This window comes from Ceratotherium simum, chromosome 21 (genome assembly GCF_057802395.1).
Source record: "Ceratotherium simum simum isolate JZ-2026a chromosome 21, ASM5780239v1, whole genome shotgun sequence".
Classification (NCBI taxonomy): Eukaryota; Metazoa; Chordata; class Mammalia; order Perissodactyla; family Rhinocerotidae; genus Ceratotherium; species Ceratotherium simum.
The window spans coordinates 32,949,366-32,972,571 of record NC_141920.1 but is presented as its reverse complement, the minus strand read 5'-3'; the positions used below and the strand labels follow the sequence as shown (position 1 = coordinate 32,972,571).

The 23,206-nt window shown below is 46.8% G+C and overlaps 1 protein-coding gene and 1 long non-coding RNA gene across 6 annotated transcripts in view; one reads left to right on the top strand and one right to left on the bottom strand.

Moving 5' to 3' along the window:
• Positions 1-11,132, bottom strand: part of LOC147914278 (uncharacterized) — a 16,386-nt gene extending 5,254 nt beyond the window's left edge. The window contains exons 1-5 of the long non-coding RNA XR_015555641.1: positions 10,472-11,132; positions 7,205-7,334; positions 6,122-6,194; positions 2,114-2,191; positions 124-1,847 (exon numbers count right to left, since the gene is read on the bottom strand). This is a non-coding gene — a long non-coding RNA (uncharacterized LOC147914278). The remainder of the gene's footprint in view (positions 1-123; positions 1,848-2,113; positions 2,192-6,121; positions 6,195-7,204; positions 7,335-10,471) is intronic.
• On the top strand, positions 10,898-23,206 carry PROKR2 (prokineticin receptor 2). 5 transcript variants are annotated; one of them, XM_087445578.1, is made up of 3 exons: positions 10,898-10,955; positions 13,251-13,830; positions 20,042-23,206. In XM_087445578.1, the coding sequence occupies exons 2-3, from the start codon at positions 13,373-13,375 to the stop codon at positions 20,736-20,738; spliced, it is 1,155 nt and encodes a 384-aa protein (XP_087301704.1). In that variant the 5' UTR covers positions 10,898-10,955; positions 13,251-13,372; the 3' UTR covers positions 20,739-23,206. The 5 variants fall into 5 exon arrangements, with proteins under 5 accessions (XP_087301704.1, XP_014645580.1, XP_087301703.1 ...); XM_014790094.2 differs by having other exon boundaries at positions 10,923-11,056; XM_087445577.1 differs by lacking the exon at positions 10,898-10,955 and adding an exon at positions 11,206-11,274.

Sequence of the window (23,206 nt, the reverse complement as noted above, 5' to 3'; positions counted from 1 at the left end):
CTTGCATTTCACTCCGTTATTTGATGGTACAAATTGAGACTAAGTGATCTCTATTTTTTTTTCCTTGGCTATAAGTAGCAACACATTTATTAACTTCAATTTAATCATGTTCTCCATACTTACAAAGGTTACAGTTTCTTCATGGAATATGCCAGCACAAGTACCTCCTCCAGCCGCAATGTAGCATGATCTGTCTGAAAGAGGTAGGGTGGAAAGTGCTAGAGCTCTTTTGTTCCTGGGGTAGGGGGGTAAAGGGGAAGAGTGCTGTCTCCCCACACACCTGCTTGGGGAGATCATGTGATTCTGTCTGCCCCCACCCCAGCCACAGCTGGCTGGACCAGAGGTAGACAAGGGCTGCCATGTACTGTTGTCTGGGTTGTGCCCTGCACAAGAAAAGGAGCAGGTGGGTGCAAGTAAAGCCTGAGTATATGCCCTGGCTCAGGGCTACATCTGCCTGGAGGAAGGATGCCTTTTCCAAACAACACAAATGCACCCTGCGGGCTAGTGGCCCCATGGGCAGATGCCTGACCCAAGCTGGTCCAGTTAAATTCTCTCTCTCTCTCTCTCTCTCTCTCTCTCTCGTAGGCATGTAGGATTCCTGGGCTTTAAAACTGAGACATCAGAGGGAGCTGGGACTGGGACAAGGAGAGAGAACAGACAGAAAACCAGGCTGAGCCCCCAGGATGTGAAGACACAAGCCGCTGTGAGGACCCTCCAGCTGTGATTCTGGCTCCCAGGAGTTCCGACTTGGGTTCCACGAGACATGCCTGGCTCTCTCCTCCAGACTCCCCTCCTCAGCAAGGGCTGGTTCCAGGGCATTTCTGGTGGTTGCAACCAGAGCTGCTTGACTGAGGCAAAGGCCTTGTGAAATCTACTCCCCAGGTGCCTTTGAGATGGATCATCTGAGTCCTGTGCCCGGTCAGTATAACCTCCCCTAATGTTTCTCTCCTGATGGAGCCCCAGGACGTAAAGAAGGTTCACCAACGTGTTTAACTTTCCCCTAGGGAAGCCTTTACACTGGTTAACTATTTGACCAGATGGTTCTTAACCAGTTGTTTGGCTATTAGAAAACATTTGTGCAAAACTATCTGATTGGTTTAATTCATTCCCCAATTAGCGTTTCAAAAACTTTGACAGGATCAAAATAAATTGCTGTTTACATGGTACCAAATATCTGGATAATTTTTGTTTTTGTTTTGTACGTGTGTATTCTTTGTTAGACAAGTAATCCATGTCTTCTGTGCATCAATTTAAAAATAGACAAGTTAAAAATTCATTCATAATTCTCCACCTAGAGATAATCACTGCTAACACGGTATAGCTTCTCTGTCCAAGATTTTTTTCACATGTATAAAGATCTGGATTATAACCAGCTTTCTATTACAAAACATTGACTTCTTGGAGGGCCAGCCTGGCTTCGTGTGCCATTTTCATTAATAATGGTTTTTAAAATAAGGCTAAAAAAGCTTAGGGGGAAAAAAATCCTAACTGGGGTAACGTATTTGAGTGACCATCAGGCATAGTGAAGGTACTGCTTTGGCGTTCGGAGTAGATGCAAAGATGATAGACTCTAGTCCAAATCATAGACACAGAAAGTAAAAAGGTGAGCCAGCCCTGATGGCCTAGTGGTTCAAGTTTGGTGCTCTCACCGCTTCGGCAGCCTGGGTTTATTTCCAGGTCGCAGAACCACACCACCCGTCTGTCAGTTGCCATGCTGTGGTGGCAGCTCACATAGAAGAAATAGAAGGACTTACAACTAGGATATACAACCATGCGCTGGGGCTTTAGGGAGGGGAAAAAAAAAGAGGAAGAGTGGCAACAGATGTTAGCTTGGGGCGAATCTTTCCCTGCAAAAAAAAAAAAAAAAAGAAAGTAAAAAGGTGGTTGCCAAGGGCTGGGGAGAGAAGGAGGGGGAATTAGAGTCTAATGGGTATAGGGTTTCAGTTTTGCAAGATGGAAAAGTTCTAGAGATCTGTTGCACAACAATGTAAATATACTTAACACTACTGAACTGTACACTTAAAAATGGTTACGATGGCAAATTTAATGTGATATGTTTTTCACTACAATAAAAAATACATATTTATATAAAAGATGATAGACTATCATTTACCAGTTCTGGGAGTTGTCAGGCTTTTGTCTAAACCAGTCCAATTGCAAAATGACTCTCCCTTAGAGTGGTAAGTGCTGCCTGCAAAAGAAAAAGCAGAAAATAGTAGTTGTCCCATCAAGAACACTTTTCACTTTAAGAAAAACAGCAACGATCACTATCTACAGACAGAAAGTAGAAGCCAGCCCCTAGCTCTGAGAAACTAGAGCCCACCAGATAGGCCTTAGAAAGGTGTTAACTGGCTTTGGAAGGTGCATGGAAGTAAACGGGGAGAGGGTGACTTGAGAACTCCATGCAATTCAATATCCAGTGACCCAGACTGAATTTGCCAGCCTTAAATAACAGAAAAGTTGGAGTCTGAACTCCAGCTTTGCAGGTTACAAAGCAAACAGCATTTTACGGGAATGGACACACCACGGGGAAGGCAATGAATATCAAGTAGGGCCTTTGCCATTAAGGAAAGTGGGTGGGGGAGATGCAAGAGCACGGCACCTGCTGGGGCTTCAGACACGGACCATGTCAAAGGGGGGCTCCGTCCTTCACTTCTCACCTTTCAAAGTAAGTATAAACATGAACATTTACAATCTCGCATCTCAGCTATCCCTGTCTCTTTCTTTCACTCCAGCCTCCTCTCCAGCTGGGGGTCTCTCGGTTGGGAGGCTGGGTCTCAGCAAATACAGACTGCATGTCTGCACGGGGCCCCATCAGCCCCTACCTCGCTTTGCCATGTGGAAGCCTAATGGCCCCTGCTGGTCCTGTCCACACCCTAATCCTCCTCATTCCTTATAAAGCGTCCCTAGAGGGGCAGGGACAGCATCGTGTGGCAAAGAGAGCGCAGGTGTCCTAAGACGGGGCTGGAAGCAGGTGGGCGATTCGGACTAGCACAGCCTCCCCCCAACTCTCTCCCACCATTCCCTCCAAGTCAAGGGCAGCAGCGTCAATGTTCTGTGCCCTCCGATGTCTTTGTTCAGGGGCATCTTTTATCTCCTCTACTGAGATTGTTTGCGATGGGCGCACTACGATGTAAGAGCTACAGACGTGTCTACTGCCAGCTCAGTTCTAAAGGGATACAAATGCCAAAAATGTGCCACCAGCTGGACTTTGGGGACTCCTGAGGCTGCAGGCCACTCCAGCACCTCACAGCTCTCATCCCTATGAAAGCCTTTCTGGACTTAAATGTTTGTTGCCTTCTGTTTATAAAGAGATGTGTGCATGATGCAGGCTATTTATTGGGTATATAGTTTCTCAAAATCTACTTCCAGTTCCCTGAACAAGCTGTGCCTTTGGATAAGCTGACATCTCTCACTTCTCCATCTTTGCCCTGGCTTGGCTGCACACAAGCCACACCTTTCAAAGCCTCACACTGCCCAGCAAAGTGTGTTACACTGAGCTGTACTCAAAAAAGCATGTTGAATTTGTCACAATTTTAACTTTTTCTTCCTGGCTCCAGTGTCGTTTTTTGTTTCTTGTGTGTGTGTGTGTGGTTTTTGTTTTTTTTTTTTTTTGGTGAGGAAGACTAGCCCTGAGCTAACTTTCACTGCCAATCCTCCTCTTTTTGCTGAGGAAGATTGGCCCTGGGCTAACATCCATGCCAATCTTCCTCTACTTTATATGGGACACCACTACAGCATGGCTTGATGAGCAGTGTGTAGGTCCACACCCAGGATCTGAACCTGTGAACCCCAGGCCGCAGAAGCGGAGTGCCTGAACTTAACCACTACACGACCGGGCTGACCCATCCTGTGTGTTTTTTTTTTTTTTTTCAAGGAAGATCAGTCCTGACATTGGCTAACATCCGATGCCAATCCTCCTCTTTTTTTGCTGAGGAAGACTGGCCCTGGGCTAACATCTGTGCCCATCTTCCTCTACTTTATATGGGACGCCGCCACAGCATGGCCTGACAAGCAGTGCATTGGTGCGCGCCCAGGATCCGAACCAGCGAACCCTGGGCCACCGCAGCAGAGCGTGCACACTTAATCGCTGCGCCACCAGGCCGGCTCCTCCTGTGTGTTTTTTAAGTAGCATTTTCAACTAGTAGAGGATGGAAAAATGTCCAAACTGAATTAAATATCGAGAAAAAGCCCAAAATGGAATTATTTTTTAATTTAAAAAAAAGAAAGGAAAGTATTGACACAATCTTGGCTGATGTGAGAGATTACAAGAAAACATAGTGTCATTCTGCTAGGAAGATGCTCTGCTGTTTTGCAGCAGAGTACATTAAGGTCCACTTCTTATAGTCAATGATTTCCATAGGGGTATTTTTAGTTTCCGTGCTGTTTTGTGTGGAAAGTCTGGTAAAGAAAGGATACTTGGAGAAGCCAGGAAAATCTTATTGATCTGTGGAGTAAGAGTCTAGCAGCACGGGGCCCAGGTGTGTGTGTTCTGAGAAAGGTCTTGATACACACTGTAATTAGAGAACTCCATCATGGCCCGTCTGGGCTGGAACGCTCATATGCCCCAGAGTCAAATACAGGTCTTGGGGATCTCGTTCATTCTCCTGGTTTGTTCAGCTCTTGCTTCAATACCACACTCTCCCTGAGGCAGGCAGAGTTCACTAGAGCAAGAGCATGTGTGATGAACCCTGACCTCAGCATCTCTCTCCCTTGCACTAGGGAAACCACAGTACTCAAGTTAGTGCGATGGAAAAAGTCTGGAATTTGGAGCCTGATTTGAATCTCAACTCTGCCACCTACTAGCTGTGTGACCTTTGAACTTAACATCTCTGAGCCTATTCTCTCCTGCATGAAAATACCTGCATCTGTTAGGATTCTTTGATAGCAAGCAACAGAATCCAACTCTGGGAAAATTAAGCCAGAAAGGGAAATTATTGAGGCAATGAGGTGGCTCACGGAGTCAGAGCAGCAGCTGACGGGGCAGGGCAGGCAGCTCTGGGATCCAAGACACAGGACTAATTGTGGTGGATTGCACTGCTGCCCCAATTCTTCACTCCTCCTGCATCCGTGCCCTTTGCCTGTTAACTTTGCAATGAACACCCTCACATAGTGGCGGGGTGGGAGTAACCTTCTCCAACCCCTGACTCTGGACTCAGCCATGTGACTTGCTTCAGCCAATGGGATGTTAGCAGATGTGATGCAAAGAGAGGCTTGCAGTGGTTTTGTATATTGGGACTTTCTTGCCCTTGTACCTGTGCCATCACCATGAGAAGGACATGCTCAGATGAACTTGCTGGAGAATGAGAGACATGAAGAACAGGGCCAGCCAAGAATTATAGTACAACCATGCAAAGTAATGCCCATGTGGCAAATGTTTTGGGTGCTCCACACATACATACACACACGCACACCCACACACACAATCCCACTATTTCAGTGCCTGAAGACTGTGCCAGAGATTCTGCTCTGCCCATGGGAGGGGCAGACTGGACAGACTGGGGAATGAACACCCCTCAGGAACAGTTCCCAGCAGATGACTGGGAACTCCCTCACCCCCTCTGCTGGCAGAATGGTGGGGTGCTTGGTCCACACTGTGTCCCAGAGTTCCCTAGTGGAGTTAAGTTCCATTTGCCCACAGTGGTACTTGCACGATTCCTCACTCTTTATCGGCTGCCTTCCCTTCCCTGTCTCACTTCTCTACTCCCTAACATTACTCCTTGGGATCACCTCCCCAGTAAGCTCGGGGCACTCAAATCTTTGTTTCAGGATCTGCTTTTAGGGGAACCCAAACTAAGATAGCCTACTTCACCTTGGGGCACACACTAAGGTCACATCCCTTCTAATATCCTAGTTAAATAACTCAGAGCCCAGCCACTACGTCATCCATAGTGAAAATGGCTTTCCTCCCTCCCCTGACTCCTCCCATAGTGAGCCCAAGCGTCCCCAAAGCCAGTCTGGTTTGCGTTTGAATGTGTGTAATAAAGTCCAGGTAACAAGGGTCACCTCTAAGGGACTGGATTGTGGAGAGGCGGCAGAGGAAGAATTTAACTTTTGACTTTCTACATCAAGTGAATTTTTTCCACATGTTTGTATCCAAATCCCGCCTCAGGTGACATACCCGAGGGAGCGTTGTGTCCTTTCCTGAGCTCAGGTAGAGACAGCATGTGAGCACCTGGATACAGGGCCTTCACCTGTAAGAGGAAGCACCAGAGAAACTGAGGGTCAATGTAAATCCATACCCAAGTACCTCCTTACAAAACTAAACCCTTTCCAAGCCCAACTAAATGTGGCTCCTGACTTGAAAGTCTTCAGTCTTTCTTATTAGCTACAGCATAATCCTCTCATTCACCTGTCCTTCCAGAGAACAACGTCATTACCACCAAGGGGATTTCATTAACCGACTTCTCCATTATGGAGTCCAGCTTTGAATCCATGATGACCTGCTTCTCGCAAGGACTTTGCTCACTCAACCCACCCTTTCCCTACCACTGCCTCCTCCTCAAGGCTCTGAAACTTTCTAAAACTGTTTAAAAAGCAAACACAAATTTCTGACCAAAAATCTAGCTTTAATGTAAGCTACATGTTCTTGTGTCTTCCTCTATAGACAGAGAGCGTGGCTGGTGAGCACAGATCCTGCCTCATCTCACTCCCGACTAGCATCTTCCTGGCACTGCCCTGGAAGCAGGTGGGAACCAGAGAAGGGAAAATGCTCTACCTGGGTCAGGCGAGTCAACCAGCGTGTCTTACAGAACCATCCTTCCAGAACCCTGTGAAAGCCAGGTGGCTTGAATGAAAAGTAGAAGCCAGTGCCATTGCACCTTGAACCATTAACCATGCTCCTCCTTTTCCAACTATAATTCATAGAGCTTAATTACATTTACTTTCAAAGTAACTAAAGAGTTTACCTAACAGTTTGTCTATAGTCAAAAACAAGGGCACGTTCTTAATTTGAGTATTAATTATTCCATGAGAGACACGCAGATACACAGAAAAATAACTTGAGGTAATTTTCTCAGGAAGAGTGCCCCTCCTACCACATTGACTGAGAGAACACCCTGGATTGGGAACTGAGGACTGGCGTGAGAGAACAGCATTACTGAGAAATCATGCTTTTGAATATTGCCTTCTTCAGCCTCAACAGATGTTTGATTATTGATTCAGGACAAGCCCCCAGCACTCACCTCTACCAAAGACTGCTTACCGGGAAAGTGCAACATGATGAGACCCCTGCGGAGTTCAATGTGGCAATATCTACCGAAATTACAAATGCTTTTTACGCTTTGATTCAGCAATATCACTTCTAGGAATTTATCATCCAAATATATTTGCATCTATACAAAAAGATGTTATGTACAAAGTTATTCATTGAAGCACTACAAATATCATTATGTATAGCACTATAATAGCTAAAAATTGAAAAATAATCCAATTCGTAATTTAACAGGCATATTTTGAATATATTAAACTCTCGTGTCTAGCAATGGGAATTTTAAAACAAAAATCTGTAGTGTATCCACAAAATGGACTACTCTATAATTGTAAAAGAAAGAATGAAGATGTGCTCCATATTTTAATATGGAAACAGCTTAAAGGAGAATAAATGAGATGTATCATTGTATTTGCAAAAGAAACATTCAAAGAATGTAAAGGAAACAAATACAAGGGGGCAAGGAGGACAAAATAGATGGGGAAGGATGAGAGCAATATTTCTCAATGTATAATTTTGTGTATGTTTGATTTTTGAATCATGTGAATTTATTATTGATTCAAAAAAATTTTAATGGTTACATGGTATTTCATACAGGACATTTTAATCAAGTTGTGGGAAATTCAGGTTGTTTCCAATTCCTTATTATACCAAACAATGCTGCTATCAACATCTTTGTAGTGAAATCTTTACCTGCTTCATTCATTAGTTTCATAGGATAAACTTATAAAAATATCATTTCTTCATTAAAGGATGTAAAATTGTCAAGGCTTTTGTATGCATTGATATCAAGTTCCAGAAAATCTGTACCCATTTTTTTAATAGACTTTTTTTTTTTTTTTCACTGAGGAAGATTCTCCCTGAGCTAACATTTGTTGCCATTCTTCCTCTATTTTGTATGTGAGCCACCATCACAGCATGGCCACTGATAGACGAGTGGTATAGGTCCATGCCTGGAAAGTGAACCCCAGGCCGCCAAAGTGGAGTGCGCTGAACTTAACCACTAGGCAACCAGGCCTGGCCCAATAGACTTTATTTTTTAGAGTAGTCTTAGGTTCACCGTAAAATTGAGTGGAATGTACAGAGATTTCTTATATACTCCCTGCCCCTACACATGCATAGCCTCTCCCATTATCAACATCCCTCATCAGAGTGGTACATTTGTTACAACTGATGAACCTATATTGACACATCATTGTCACCCAAAGTTCATAGTTTATGCTAGGGTTCACTCCTGGTGTTGCACATTCTATGGGTTTGGACAAATGTATAATGACATGTATCCACCATTATGGTATCATACAGAATAGTTTCACTGCCCTAAAAATCCTCTGTGCTCCATGTATTCATCCCTCCCTCCCCACTAACCTCTGGCAACCATTGATCTTTTTACTGTCTCCATAGTTTTGCCTGTTCCATAACGTCATGTAGTAGGAATCCTGCAATAGCTTTTTCAGATTGGCTTCTTTCCCTTAAAAAGAGGACCTGAACAGACATTTTTCCAAAGAAGACATACAAATGGCCAAAAGGTACATGAAAAGATGCTCAACATCATTAACCATCAAGGAAACGCAAATGAAAACCACAGTGAACTATCACCTCACACCTCTTAGAATGTTTATTATCAAAAAGACAAGTGATAACAAGTGTTGGTGAGGATGTGGAGAAAAGAGAACTCTAGTGCACTACTGGTGAGACTGTAAATTGACACATCCATTATGAAAAACAGTATGAAGTTTCCTCAAAAAATTAAAAATTGAACTACCATATGATCCAGCAACCCCACATCTGGGTATATATCCAAAGAAAATAAAACCATTATCTTGAAGAGATATCCTCACACCCATGTTCATTGCAGGATTATTCACAATAGCAAGACATGGAAACAACTTAAGTGTCCATTGACAGACGAATGGTGGTATACAATGGTGTGTATACACCCACACACACACACACACAGACACACTGGAATATTATTCAGCCACAAAAAGGAGGACATCCTGCCATTTGGGACAACGTGGATGGAACTCAAGGGCATTATGGTGAGTAAAATAAGTCAGAGAGAAAAAGACAGATACTGTATGAGCTCACTTACATGTGGCATCTAAAAAAAATGCCAAACTCATAGAAGCACAGAGTAGAATTGGTTGCCAGGAGGTGGGGGATGGGGGAAATGGAGAGATGTTGGCCAAAGGGTACAAACTTCCAGATACAGAATTAATAAGTGCTGAGAATCTAATGTACAACATGGTGACTATAGTTAACAATACTATATTGTATACTTGAAAGTTGCTAAGAGACCAGATCTTAAAAGTTCTCGCCATACACACACGCACAAAAATGTTTGGTGATGAATGTGTTAACTAACTTTATTCTGGTAATCATGTCACAATATATATGTGTATCAAATCATCACACTGTATACCTCAAGCTTACACAATGTTATATGTCAATTATATCTCAATAAAGCTGGAAAAAATAAAATATTTAAAAAGGGGAGAAGGAGGGTGGGAAAAGCAGAATCACAGAATGTCACCACCCAAAGATTTTCTTAATCATCTATTCAGGAATTTTAAGTTAGGATCCCAGTGGACGGTATTCATTCTGAGATATGTTCTCTTTGGGCAACAGAGGGGTTTTGTTTTGTTTTACATAACCCAACGGAGTATTTATAAAGTTCTGAAATCCCAGACTCTCCGGAAAAATGGGAAGATCTGACAAAGCAACGTCTGTATTCTAAGCTATCCACAATCGTCTGGGATTTAACAGTGAGGACCCTTTAGACCCTCAGTCTCATGCCACAGCTTCCAGTTCCAATTCTGTAAACCCAGAGCTTCCCTCTGTGCTTTCCAGCTATCAGTCATTAGAATTAGCGGGTCCTGAGAGTTTAATCCTCTCGCTCAATATACATATAAGGAAACCAAGGACCAAAGAGGTAATGGAAATTGCCTAAAATCAGAGCCTGTTGGAAGCAAAGTGGGGAGTCCGGAGTCTCCCGACAGACAGGCAGAGGCCCAACCGGGATGGTCTTGGAATGGCCCAAGAACTTGGCAGTGGTGTGCATCACAGGTTCGTGGACAGGACTTCAGGGTCGGAGCTTTGAGCAGGGCAAGCTGCCCCCGATGCGCAGCTTCCTCCCGCAGGGCCCCTCCCTCCACCATCACCCATCCCTAGAGGCCCACCCTGCACTCATTGGAGTCTCCCCAGCATCAGCTCTCGGGCACGAAGGAATGCACCTCGGGATCCTCCTGAAGGAGTCACCTTGTAGCGGGAACGGACGCTGGCACTGAGCTCCTGCCGACGACTGGACGCTGGGCTCCCATCATGAGGCGCCACCGCGGGGCGCAGAGGGCCTTGTCAGTTCCTCGGAATCGCACCATCTAAACCCGGCTTCAGCGGTCCCGTTCACACCCGGGTGCGAGGGCACAGAAACCCCAGCGAAGAGCCAACCCCGCGGACCGGGGATCCGCGCCAACTCGGTCAGAGCACCGTGCGCCTCGCTCCCTGGGCGCACCGGGTGCAGGAGCTGAGCGCCCATCCTCTGCCTCGGCGCGGAGGCAGTAGAGTGACCCCGGGGCGGAGTCGAGCGCGGGGCGGGGCGCACCGTGCCAGGTCCGAGGCGCCAGGAAGAGCTGCGGGGGCGGAGCGCCTCCTCCAGCGGGAAGACAGAGACCGAAACGCGCCCGGGAGGCGCCCTGGGGCGAGAAAGAAAGAAGGACACCCCCTACGCAGTGTCTCTGCAAGTGTAAGTCCAGGTCCCCGAGGCGGGACCGGAGCGGCCCGGCCCGTGCCACTCGCTCGGGTCGCCCCGGCGTCGGAGGGCGCGGGGACGTGGCGCCGAGGCAGGTACGTGCTGAGCTCCGCGCAGTCCGGTGACTCCATCGGTGGGGCGGGGGGCGTCGCCCGGGGTGGGAGCTCCGACGCATACTTCTTTCTCCTGGGGATTCGTGCTGCTTTGCCTCCCGCCGCTCTCGGGATGAGCCCAGGCTGGCTCGAAGTAGAGGAGTTGCGGCCGGGAGATTCTGCCCCAACCGCACGGACCCGCGCGGACCCGTCAGGCGACTGTAAGCTGGGACTGGGGTGTGCCGGCGCGGGCGGAGGGAGCCAGCATGCAGCTGGGCTGGCGGGCGAGCGCCAAATTGCAGAGGAGGGCGTGGGTAGGGAGCGCCTTCCCGAAAGGTGAGCAGAAAAGAGGAAGCGTCTCTGGGAAAATTCTCCCCCTACCCCCGGGGGCCCTGTATGGTTTGCTTTTTGAGCCTGAATTTCTGATTCCCGCCTCTGCTAAGGCGGCGCTGCGTGGTTAATAAAAGAGGGGAAGCGAGGAGCCTCCTGGAGCGGGTCAGTCAAGGGCAGGGAGTGCATCCCGCAAAAATGGGGCGGGGACCTGCCCCAGCCTTGGCGCAAGCCCTCTGCTCTCGGGTCCAGGGACTGGAGAGCCCCGAAGCGCAGAAGCCGAGAGAGCGTGACTCCCGCTTCTCCGTCTCGGATTGAGCACTGTTTGCGGGGGTTGGGGCCTCGCGTGAGACGGACAGGCGACCCGGAGGGAAGACACCGCCGGCTGCGGTCTTGACCTCACCTCGGGTACGCAGCAGGCAGGCGCGCCGCAGGTTGGAGTGTCCCTGCCACCCAACGACTGCTGTCCTTTCTGGGGGGCAGTTCCTGTCCGTCACTCTCCCCCTCCTCTCACAGGGCCAGGCCAAACCCACTGCCCGGTTTGGTCCGCTTCATGTTACCCGCATCCCGCGGCCCTACACTTGGAGTCGTTTCCAGGTGTGCTACGAGTTGGGGGAGGGGAAAGGTGCTTGGTGGCTGGACGGCTGGGGCCCCCATTCCGCGCGTGTTGGGGGTCCGGGTTGTGTTTCCAGCCTCTCTGACGCCTTGAACCCAATGGTGCCCTATCCTCTGAGGGCTCAGTACTTAAGAGACTTTATTTCCTCTCCCGTGGGCATCTTGAGGCACCGAAAATATAAAGGACTTAGGCAATGAGGGACAGTTCAGCCCTCAGGCCCTCCTGGGTCCTCACTGACACTCTCCCCTCCCTTTGGGGGCTGTTTTAAGTTAAGCCAGGTCTTGGAGCAGCCACCACTTTCAGAGAACACAGAGCTTGGTGACAGAACGTGGTGCATCTCAGTCAGGGCTGATTCTGGGAGGGGAACTAGGGGCCTGGTGAAGGGGACAAGGGAGCAGATCAAAAGAGTGGGGCAGGGAGGGAAGCAGACAAAGGATTTCTTCCTAGAGCTGGTTCTCAAAACTCAGGGGAACAGCCAGAGAATTCCGTCCCACCCCCTCCCATTCACACCCAGGTGTGAGAGCGCAGAAGTGCAAGTGCAAGGGAGAACATGGGCCACAACTGGAGAAACCAGATCACTGCAGAATCCTGGTCGGGATCCTCATTCATTCATTCAGCCGATTCCTATCCAGCCCCTAGTATGTGCCCAGCCCTGGGCTGGGCAGCAGGAATTTGGTTTACAGAAACATTGGGATTCAGAGAGCATAAATCACTGGCCCAAGATGACTCAGCTCGTCTAAGTGAAAATAGATTTGGTGATTTCCAAATCTGTGGTTTGTCCAAGACCGAGGGAGCAGTGCCCTGCTTTGAAGGAAAGACCCTGCTGTATCCCATCCTCCAGCTTCACTGTCGCTGGCCAATAGATGGTGCGACATTGTGACTACCATAGAAGCCTGGGCCAGTGGCCTGGAGCAGCCTTGGGAAACCTCCAGAAGACCCCAGTGAGGGTTAATGGGGGCGTGGGGCGTGGGGGGACTGGGCAGTCAAGCTGGTCCTGGTGGCCCCTGGGAACAGGGCAAAGATGCATGTTCTTGGGTGTCTCCGAAGAGTCCAGTCCATCCTATGCCCAGTCCCTCCTGACAGTCAGCCAGCCAGTGGAGGGTTTCCCAATTTCCCCATCTCATGTCTCCTCTCCCCCGTACCTTGGGTAGTACGGGGGAGGCCCTGGGTCTGGGTGGCCTATACCTGGGGCCTCTGGGGGAATACTACCAGGTGTTCTGCGTGTTGTCCACTGGATGTGTCTCCTTCCAGGATCCCGGATGGCGTGTTGATTCCCCAAGGATGTGGGCCGAGTGCTAGACCTTGTGACAGCAGAAGGTCTGGACCCCCAACTCAGAGTGCTCAGACCCCCAAGACTCCCTGCCAGCTTCACCATGGCAGCCCAGAATGGAAACACTAGTTTTGCAGCCAACTTCAATCCACCCCAAGACCATGCTTCTTCCCTCCCCTTCAACTTCAGTTATGGTGATTACGACCTCCCTCTGGATGAGGAGGAGGACATGACCAAGACTCGGACGTTCTTTGCAGCCAAGATTGTCATCGGTGTGGCGCTGGCAGGCATCATGCTGGTTTGTGGCGTTGGCAATTTTGTCTTTATTGCTGCCCTCGCCCGCTATAAGAAGCTGCGCAACCTCACCAACCTGCTCATTGCTAACCTGGCCATTTCCGACTTCCTGGTAGCCATCATCTGCTGCCCCTTTGAGATGGACTACTATGTGGTACGCCAGCTCTCTTGGGAGCACGGCCACGTGCTCTGTGCCTCCATCAACTACCTGCGTACTGTCTCACTCTATGTCTCCACCAATGCCCTACTGGCCATCGCCATCGACAGGTAGGGATGTTGGGCAAGGGTAAAGGTGGAGGGCAGGACTGTGCTGCCTCTTTCCTCACTTGAGCTCTGGCAGGTTGGCATTCCTCCAGATTTGAATGCTTGCTGATCTGTCTCAGGGCAAGAGGAGATCTGGTTTCTCCAGTTGTGGCTCATGTTCTTCCAAATATGGGCAAGAGTCAGGCTCCTGAGCCCCCCAGCTCTGGGCCATGCCCCCAAATACTACATCTGTTTCAGATATAGGCATTTCATATGACCGTGAGTGGCATCAAACACAAAGGCAAAAGCAGTAAGATCAGGGAGCACTATTTAGAAGCCACGTTAGAGTTAACCAGGGCAGGTTCCAGCCAAGACAGCATGTGCCAACTTTTCCTGTAACCACTACCCAGATCAAGATACAGAACATTTCCATCACCTGGAAAACTTCCTTGGGCCCCTTACCAGTCCTCCACCCCAGGCAACCACTCATCTGATTTCTATCATCATAGCTTAGTTTTGCCTGTTCTTCAACTTCATAAAAATGGAATTGTACAGTATGTACTTTTGTTTCTAGTGATTTTGTTGCACAGCTGATTTTAAAATAAGACAGCAGGGCTTGTTTGCAGGAAACAGGGAAGGACATGCTTGCCTTTCCTTTTTCACATACATCCATGTGCTCATTTACATACATTTACATGAGAAGTTCTGGAAGTCCTTGCTCTATTATAGATTTATAAAGTAAAATCTCTAATAGCAGCTTATGACAAATCTGACACATGTTTTATTTATGTAAACAGTGGTAGGCCAGCATCAGACCACCAGTGGCTCAGTTTGAGGGAGGAAATTGGTGTCACATCCTCCTGGTCCACCATTGTGAGCTGTGCTGAAACTCATTTTGATGAGGTGTTTTTTAATCATCTTTTTTCCCTTTTGTCTCCTTTCGTCTCTTCCGTTTTTCCCTTGTTCTCAGTGCTATTTAGGTTTGTTGTCCTTTTTAATCAACCAGCTGATTATTTTTCATTTATGATAATAAAATACACATACAGGTATAAGAGGCATCTTCCTTTTAATAACATAATTCCTGCAGGAAAAGAAATTTTGTTATTACAACTCTGAGGCTCTCAAGACCTGAAACCAGTGTTTATGAAATGTACCTATCAACCAACTGCACAAAATTCCCCAGGGGAAATGATACAAAGTCAGATTTCTGGGCCCCACCCCAGCCCTACGGAATGAGACTCCCTTGGGCTAGGTCCCAGGAATCCCTGCATTTTTATCCAATTCCCTGAGTGATTCTGGTGCTCACTCAAGTGAGAGTCATCACTGTTTTCATCCCCTTTGTCCCGTTGAAACCTTTGTCTTTATAATGTAGGGGTTTTTTTGATAACACAAGAGTTTCTTAGGAAGCAACCATCCTGTTACAACAGGTAACAATGAGTGGTTCCTTTTCACTCCAAACCAGCTCTGCCCCCATCAGCTTCCCAGCTCCATCAGCAGTTCCACCATTCCTCCAGGGACCCAAGCAGGAAAATCACCATCATTCTTTGCCTTTCTCCCTGTTCCACCACCACCCACCCACCCTTTGTGTTCAGCCCTCCACCAAATCCTGGCAGTTGTCCCTCCAACCTCATCTCTTGGCAAGCCATGGCTGGGCCATTATAATGCTCCTCTAACGTGTCTCTTCACCCCCTCAGAGGCTCCTGACTGTCCCCTGAAATCCATACTCATCCATATTAAGCATCAGAGTATCACCCATTGATGAGTCTTCCTAAAATATTCCATTGCTTACAAAACCTCTAAAAGTTCCAGTACCTACAGAATACATGCCAAATCCTGAATCTAGTATCACAGAGCCTTTACAATCTGATGCCAACCTATCTTTCCAATCTCATGCTATGTATGGAGATACAGATATCTTTTCCAAAGGATATTATATTTTAAGCACAATAACCATGTCTTCTATCTTTCTGTCTTCACAGTGGCTAGCACAGAGCCTTATACCTGTGTCTTAATTTGGTTTACTCCCAAAATAGACTCTGAGACAAGGATTCATGTGCAAGTAGCAGCCAGGGAGCACCTATGGGGCTGGGAATTGAGGCAGGCAAAGGAAGGCAGTCAATATGGGTGTGTTACTGAGCAAGTCTCCACTGTGGGCAACTAGAGCTCATTTCTGCTGAGGAATGCTTGCAGCAGATGTAGATCAGACCTCAGTATTCATCCAGGAGTGGGAGGTGGGAGGGAGCTGGGGTATTTATACACCTGCTCTCACAAGTCATTGGTGAGGGCTAGTCTGAAAATGCTGTGCAGGTCCAAGAGGACTCTAGAAGCCAGAGAAGGCCTTCAGACAAAGAAGTGCAGGTGTTGGCAGCTGAGAGTGGACAGGTGTGCACTGAAGTGATAAGAGCAAAGGGATATGAGAGGGGCACCAGCAGTGTCTGCTACAACCTCGTAAAGCCACAGATGCTGCTGATCCTTCTGTGTGCCCAACCTGTGTATATGGAAACATAAAGTAGAAGATATAGTCTTTGCCCTCAAGAAGCTTTTCTTCCAATAAAAACTAGATTAATCAAGTGATAAGAGTAACTTGAAGGAAGACGTGATCATTATGTTACTGACGTAGTCTGGGAATGCTTCATGAAGATGTTGAAATTCAAGTGTGCTATTCCGACCACCTCCTATTTATGCCATTGCCGAAGGCAGGATTCTCTTGCCCTAAATAGTACAAGATGACCAAATGCACAACACCTGACACTGGGCAGATGAGACCGACAGCAGTTAATTAGACCCATATACTGACAGCCCAGGGAAGAAGGACATTGTACACCATGCAGGGCCACATGGGAGTTGCACTCAGGAATAGAATGAACCAGCAGGGGCTGTGGGAGGTGGGCTTCATAATGACAAGAGGATGGGGTGACCCTTGACTCCCATAGAGGAGGTGATTGGCTTGTTTGAATAATTTTGCCAACTGGCAGGAAGGTGAAACCCATTAGGTTGAGGATTGGGGGTGCAGCTGGTCTAGCTGATAAAGGAACGAGCAGGACAGAAAGCCTTTCTCGCTGGGTGGAGGGGTGTATCTGGGGAGAACAGAGGAACTCACGGCTAGGCGTTTGGGGCCCTGTGAAGTTCAAAGATGTCAAGGCAGCCCATGGAATTTCAGGCTTTACAATGTAGGAGCCTAACAAACAGCAGCCCCCTTTCTCACTCAGGTTCTAAACTCATTGAAAAATAAGGCAAGATGATAAGAAAGATGGATGACCAAACTCGCTTTTGCCCTGATGACACTGATATTGGATAACTGGGCTTTTCTCTGTGGGCACGGGGACTACTTCGTACTCAGAAGTAGATAGGCGTGTGCACCCTGACACAGGCAGGGTGGGAGAAGCATAGACCTCCCTGTGCGGTTCAGTTTATCCCTTGGTAAAATATGCTTCTCCTACTATGTAAAAATATCAGAAGGGCTACCTACTGCCATTTCTGGATGCCATAGCCAGAAGAAGAGCAAGGTTCATGTGCAGAGGGCCTGGAAGAGATGTTGTTTCAAGTCATAGAAACCCTAGAAGGAGAGTATTGACCTCAGAAATACATCCAAGCAGATAGATGGCAACAAAGATCTTGACAATGACCCTCTAGCCGATGAATGAGTTATGGGAAATGATCAGTTTAAACAAAGTACTATAGCTTCCTACATGCCTTATGTACATTTACCTTCTCAGAACCTGACAAAAAACCTGAAGGGGTGTCGGTAAAGTTATTATTATCCCCATTTCACAAATGAAGAAACTAAGTCCCAGGAGCATAAGTGATTTATCCAGTGCACAGCTTGGATTCACAGGCACAGCTGGAATCCAAGTCTTCTGAATATTGTTTTTTCTGATTTATTTGATGACAACTCTGAATTTTGGAACATGCTACAGAATGAGGAAGATGTTATTAGATGAAAAGAAATTAGAATTTGAGTGTTAACAACAGAGTAAGCAGAAATGTGGAAATTCTTTTTGGCATTGGTTATTGAGCTACTTTTCATGCTGGAACCAGATTGAGAGAGAAAGCTATTAAGTCCTGAAAGAGTTCTGCGTTATCTAGGGACTTTGGACTCAGTATGGTAAGCAGAATAATGCCCCCCTCCCAAGATATCCACATTCTAAACCCCAGAACCTATGAATGTGTTATGTTACATGCCACAGGGGAATTAAGGCAGCAGATGGAATTAAGGTTGCTAATTAGCTGATCTTAGAGAAATTATACTGGATTATCTGGGTGGGCACAATGTTATCACAAAAGTCCTTAAATGTGGAAGAAGGAGGCAGAAGAGTCAATGTCAGAGTGTCAGAGTGATGAGATGTAAGAAAGGCTTGACTGGTCATTGATGGCTTTGAACACAGAAGGGGGCCATGAGCCAAGGAATGCAGGCAGCCCTAGAAAAGGGGGGAAAAAGAAAAGATTCTACTCTCAGAGCCTCCAAAAGGGAACATGCCCTACCAATACCTTGATTTTAGCCCAGTGAAAACCATGTCACACTTCTGACCTCCAAAACTGTAGGATAATAAATTTGTGAAGTTTAAGCCACTAAATTGGTGATAATTTGTTACAGCAGCAACAGGAAGCTAATACACTCAGCCATCACGGAGAGACAGTAATTGTGGGATGTCCCTGCTCCAGTCAAGCATGGGCCAGCCCATTTGCCCCACTCTCCAGCCCTGTGAGCTTTGTGCCACCCAGGCAAGTCATGCAGATTAACTTGTTAAGGCTGGGTCCCATGGATGGGTGAAGAAGTCCAGCAACCACTGCTCATATTAATACATCCAGCTGGGGTGCAGCCAATGGTTGGGATAGGATCCAACCACATCTCAGATGTTCAGAAAGCTGCAAGCTGGGGAGAGCCGTGATGCCATGGGATTTCCTAATTGAATTCTACAGGTCAGAGCCGCCATTGGGCAGGGGGCAGGCAAGAGAAGATAAAACAACCTTATGACAGAAATATTGCTGGGGACAGGCAGAAATAATATGGCAGAAAGCCTTCTTGGTTGAGTCAGAAACTTGGAAAGGTGACCAAAGGGTCTGGTTACAAAGGAAAGGTAAGTTGATTAGGATTTTCAACAGACAGCTTCCTGCTTTTTGGTCACAACTTGACTCAAGATCCAAGTGTGGCACACGTGTACATTTCCAGGGTGGAATTGTTTCTTCTCTGCCCCTCATGCCTCTTCCCTTCCTCCACCTTCTCCTACGACCTCTTCCCCTCCCCCTATTAAATGCACAGAAATGATTCCAGGGCACCAAAGTATCTAAATAAGTGTCATTAGGTCTCTCTGGAAAGTAGGTATTCAGCCTTCACAAATGAGCTCATTTCCCACAAAGGACTCGAACCTCTTTCCAGGCAGTGTTGCTCATTGGAAAGAACAGGAGAAAAGCCTTATGCTGTGTGGTGCTTTATGGTGTCAAGGCGACTTCACACACCTTCTCATCTGAGCTTGAGATAGCCCAGAGAGGTGGGTGTAAAAGCTTTGTATCAGGAGCCTGGATTCTGGTCCCTACGCCAAGTGAGCTTGGGCAAGTCATTTACTTCTCATTAGATTCCTTAGATTCCACCCCAGGCCCACCCCTGCTCTCCTGCTCTGTAATACAGGATGACACCTGCAGGGAGGAGAGAGAAAGCCTTAGTCCACTGCCCTGAGAATGGCCCCCACCTCTCTTTGAGGTCCACAGCCCTTCTTTCACCTCTAAACCAGGAGCTATTTGGAATGAAGAGTTTTGAAAGTATTATTAGTTCTTAGGCAGAAGGGCAATATTGAAAGCCAAGGTGGTATCAGTAGGACTCATAATAATAGGCCACATGTATTTATTGAACACTTACTACATGCCAAGCATTTTACAAAATCATATCTAATGTTCACAGCAGCCCTGCAAGGTAGGTGTCATTTTATCCCCTGCTGCATTGGATGAAATGAATCTCAGAGAGAGTGATTCACTCCAGACCCCAAAGCCAATGAGGAGAAAAGCTGGGATTTATTCCATTTGTTTGACCCAAAGCCTGTGCTGTGTCCACTAAACCACTCCCTTACTCCAGATGCCAAATGATGTCGCTAAAATAAGATGAAGCTTGTTGAAGCTAGGTAATAGGTACATGGGGACTCCTGCCATTTTGTCTGCTTTTGTGTGTGTTTGGGGTTAGTTAAAAACTGATAATGTTTCCCAGCACACACTATTATTATTGATGGCTTCCTTCTCCCACCAGGTATCTCGCTATCGTTCACCCCTTGAAACCACGGATGAATTATCAAACGGCCTCCTTCCTGATCGCTTTGGTCTGGATGGTGTCCATTCTCATCGCCATCCCGTCAGCCTACTTTGCAACAGAAACTGTCCTCTTTATCGTCAAAAGCCAGGAAAAGATCTTCTGCGGTCAGATCTGGCCCGTGGACCAGCAGCTCTACTATAAGTCTTACTCCCTCTTCATCTTCAGCATCGAGTTCGTGGTCCCTGTGGTCACCATGACCCTGTGCTACGCCAGGATCTCGCAGGAGCTGTGGTTCAAGGCGGTCCCTGGTGTCCAGACGGAGCAGATCCGGAAGCGGCTGCGCTGCCGCCGGAAGACGGTGCTGGTGCTCATGGGCATCCTCACGGCCTACGTGCTGTGCTGGGCGCCGTTCTACGGCTTCACCATCGTGCGCGACTTCTTCCCCACCGTGTTCGTGAAGGAGAAGCACTACCTCACCGCCTTCTACGTCGTCGAGTGCATCGCCATGAGCAACAGCATGATCAACACCATTTGCTTCGTGACCGTCAAGAACAACAGCATGAAGTACTTCAAGAAGATGATGCTGCTCCACTGGCGTCCCTCCCACCACGGGAGCAAGTCCAGCGCCGACCTCGACCTCAAAACCAGCGGCATGCCGGCCACAGAAGAGGTGGACTGTATCAGGCTGAAGTGACCCACTGGTGTTTCACAACTGAAAATCCAAAAGCCAGTACTCAGAGCACAATTCACCAATAACCAAGTTCACAGGCTCCACAGGGAAAGGGTGACTGTCTTTACACCTCACTGCCCTCAAGGAGCTGGATGCTTCTTGGTCATAACACGCAATGAGACTAGACGCAAACCGCAGCAGCTAACATTTACTGATATCTGCTCAACACCTACTGTGTGCAAGCCACACCAATGAGGTTAGACAAGGGCAACAGGAGCTGACATTTACTAATGACCTACTGTGTGCAAAAACGTTAAAATAACAAAACAAAATGGTGGAAGCTATGAGAGTCACCAAGCTGTATCCAGATGTGTAGATGGTCAGACAGAAGCCACAAATGGTATCTGGACTCATTCCTCATCTTCCCTCATTCTATATCTTGTCAGTGCAGGGATGGCAAAAGGCCATAGAATAAGGCACTTAGACAGGATGGAATAGTAAGCATAAGTTCATCAGAGTGTAGGGTTTACAGCCTCATGGGAAGAGAGTTCATGCCATCACATTGAGCTTTCCCACCCAGCTCCTACTACCTCCCTAGGACATTCTCTAGGATTCTGGCTGCCAGAAAAGAATTTTTTTTCATACCAGGTCATTGGTTATCTATAATGGTGCAATTTCAAAGGAAAGAACCAAAAAATCTCTTTTCCACTGATGCTTGAAAGCTCATCATTCTTTTGGGTGAAGACAGACAATCCTGAAATGAGGAACACATCCAGTTCCTGACACTTTAATGTAAAGGATTTCAGGGGCTCTAGTGTCAGGGAGGAAGGGGAGAGGGAAAGGGGTGGAGCTTGCCAATGGCAATGAACATAATCTGTTTGGCCATTTTGCTAAGTCCTGGACCACTTTTCTAGAACATGCCCTCTTTTGCAAAGATGAGCTCTACTTGGAATCCAAAGACCTGGGTTTAAGTCCTAACTCTCAGATTCATGTGACCTAGATGTTTACTCCCTCTGCATCTCAGTTTTGCTTCAGTGGAATAGGGATGATGAAAATATCTTCTCTGCCTACGTTACAGGACTGTTGGGAGAGCCCATTGAGGTCACAGTTTATGAAAGTGCTTTTAACTATATAAGTGGTAACAATGGATAAGTGATATTGAACACTTTGGACAAGGTAAACCCCATCCACTGTCTCTTATTCTGGAAAAACACTCCCACTTTTTCATTCCTATTCTTTGGACCAGAGCCCCCTGAACTCTTCACAGTGCAGCCCATCTATACTGGCACAAAAAAGGAATCCCTGTCCTGGGTTATATCAGGAAGACATAACCTAGAGGCTCAGTGATCACCACCCTCCCCCCACTCCCCGACTTTCAGCATCCCTGTGGTCCTAGAAGTACTGACAGTCTTCCCCGCATGTTGCCAAACACACAGCACACCCCAGGCCTGCACACATCTGTTCGTATTAGTGCACATCCGTGCTGATTGTGCATATCTGTCCTCATTTCTTCCTGATTCATTTTGAAGCAGAGACCATACACATGGTACCTGGTTTGGGATTGACCCAAATGACTCACATTTGGACAACTCCTACTTTTCTATGGAGAAGGGATTATTTAATTGTTTGCTTGTGTGTGTTTTAAAGTAATTGTTGGTTTGTTTATCCAACAATGAAGTTTCAACCAACATTTTCTTCCATCACCACCCAGCAGGCTCACTTTCAGCCCAATCATTGTACCCTCAGAAAATGAAAACTCACTTTAATATTAGCCTAAGCCAAATGTTTGTAAATTCTGATTTTACAAAATTACGCAATGCATTCTAAAGCCAAGCAAGTAAGTATTTGGGGTTATCTGCATTTTTACAAATATAATAATAACTATTTTTATTTATTACCCCCATCCTGACTCTTCTTCTAATTAGAAGATTCTTTAAGAGTAGACTGTGTACCAGTTGTGTCCGTCAAAAGAATTCAGCCCCTTTTTCCTTTTTATCCTAAAATGTACCATCCTCCCTTCATTTAAATTTAACTGAAATGACTTTTGTAAATATTAGTGTGTATTTGTGATTTTCTAGTGAATAAAAGTGTTAGGTTGTTATCAAATGAAATAATTAACATATGGAATCTTAACCACAGTGGTCAGGCATTTTTTTCTACTAATCTTTTGTATATGTTAGCGTACGTAGATATAAATGAAGTGATAGCCATCTAAACAGTTCAACACTGAATCAGAAGGAACTTGCTGAAGGCATTTTTAGAACAGGGGCAGCTCATACCAGCAACCAGCCTCATCTTGGTTACATCCCTCAAGCTTACAGCCCAGGAGTGTATCCACGCATGCAAATATGCAAAGAACCACTACTCCACGCCTATGTTACCCTATTCATTTTAAAATCTTCTCGTTTGTTTAATGAAAACTACTGTTTGCATGGAGACTGTTCATTCATCTAACTGGTGTTAAGGTAATAAATTAATTGCACTAGTGTTTA

Excerpts from the sequence above, each read along its gene's own strand:
- PROKR2 (XM_087445578.1), top strand. The coding sequence starts at position 13,373 with ATGGCAGCCCAGAATGGAAACACTAGTTTTGCAGCCAACTTCAATCCA. Across the intron at positions 13,831-20,041 it reads CTGGCCATCGCCATCGACAG|GTATCTCGCTATCGTTCACC; the intron begins GTAGGGATGTTG and ends TTCTCCCACCAG.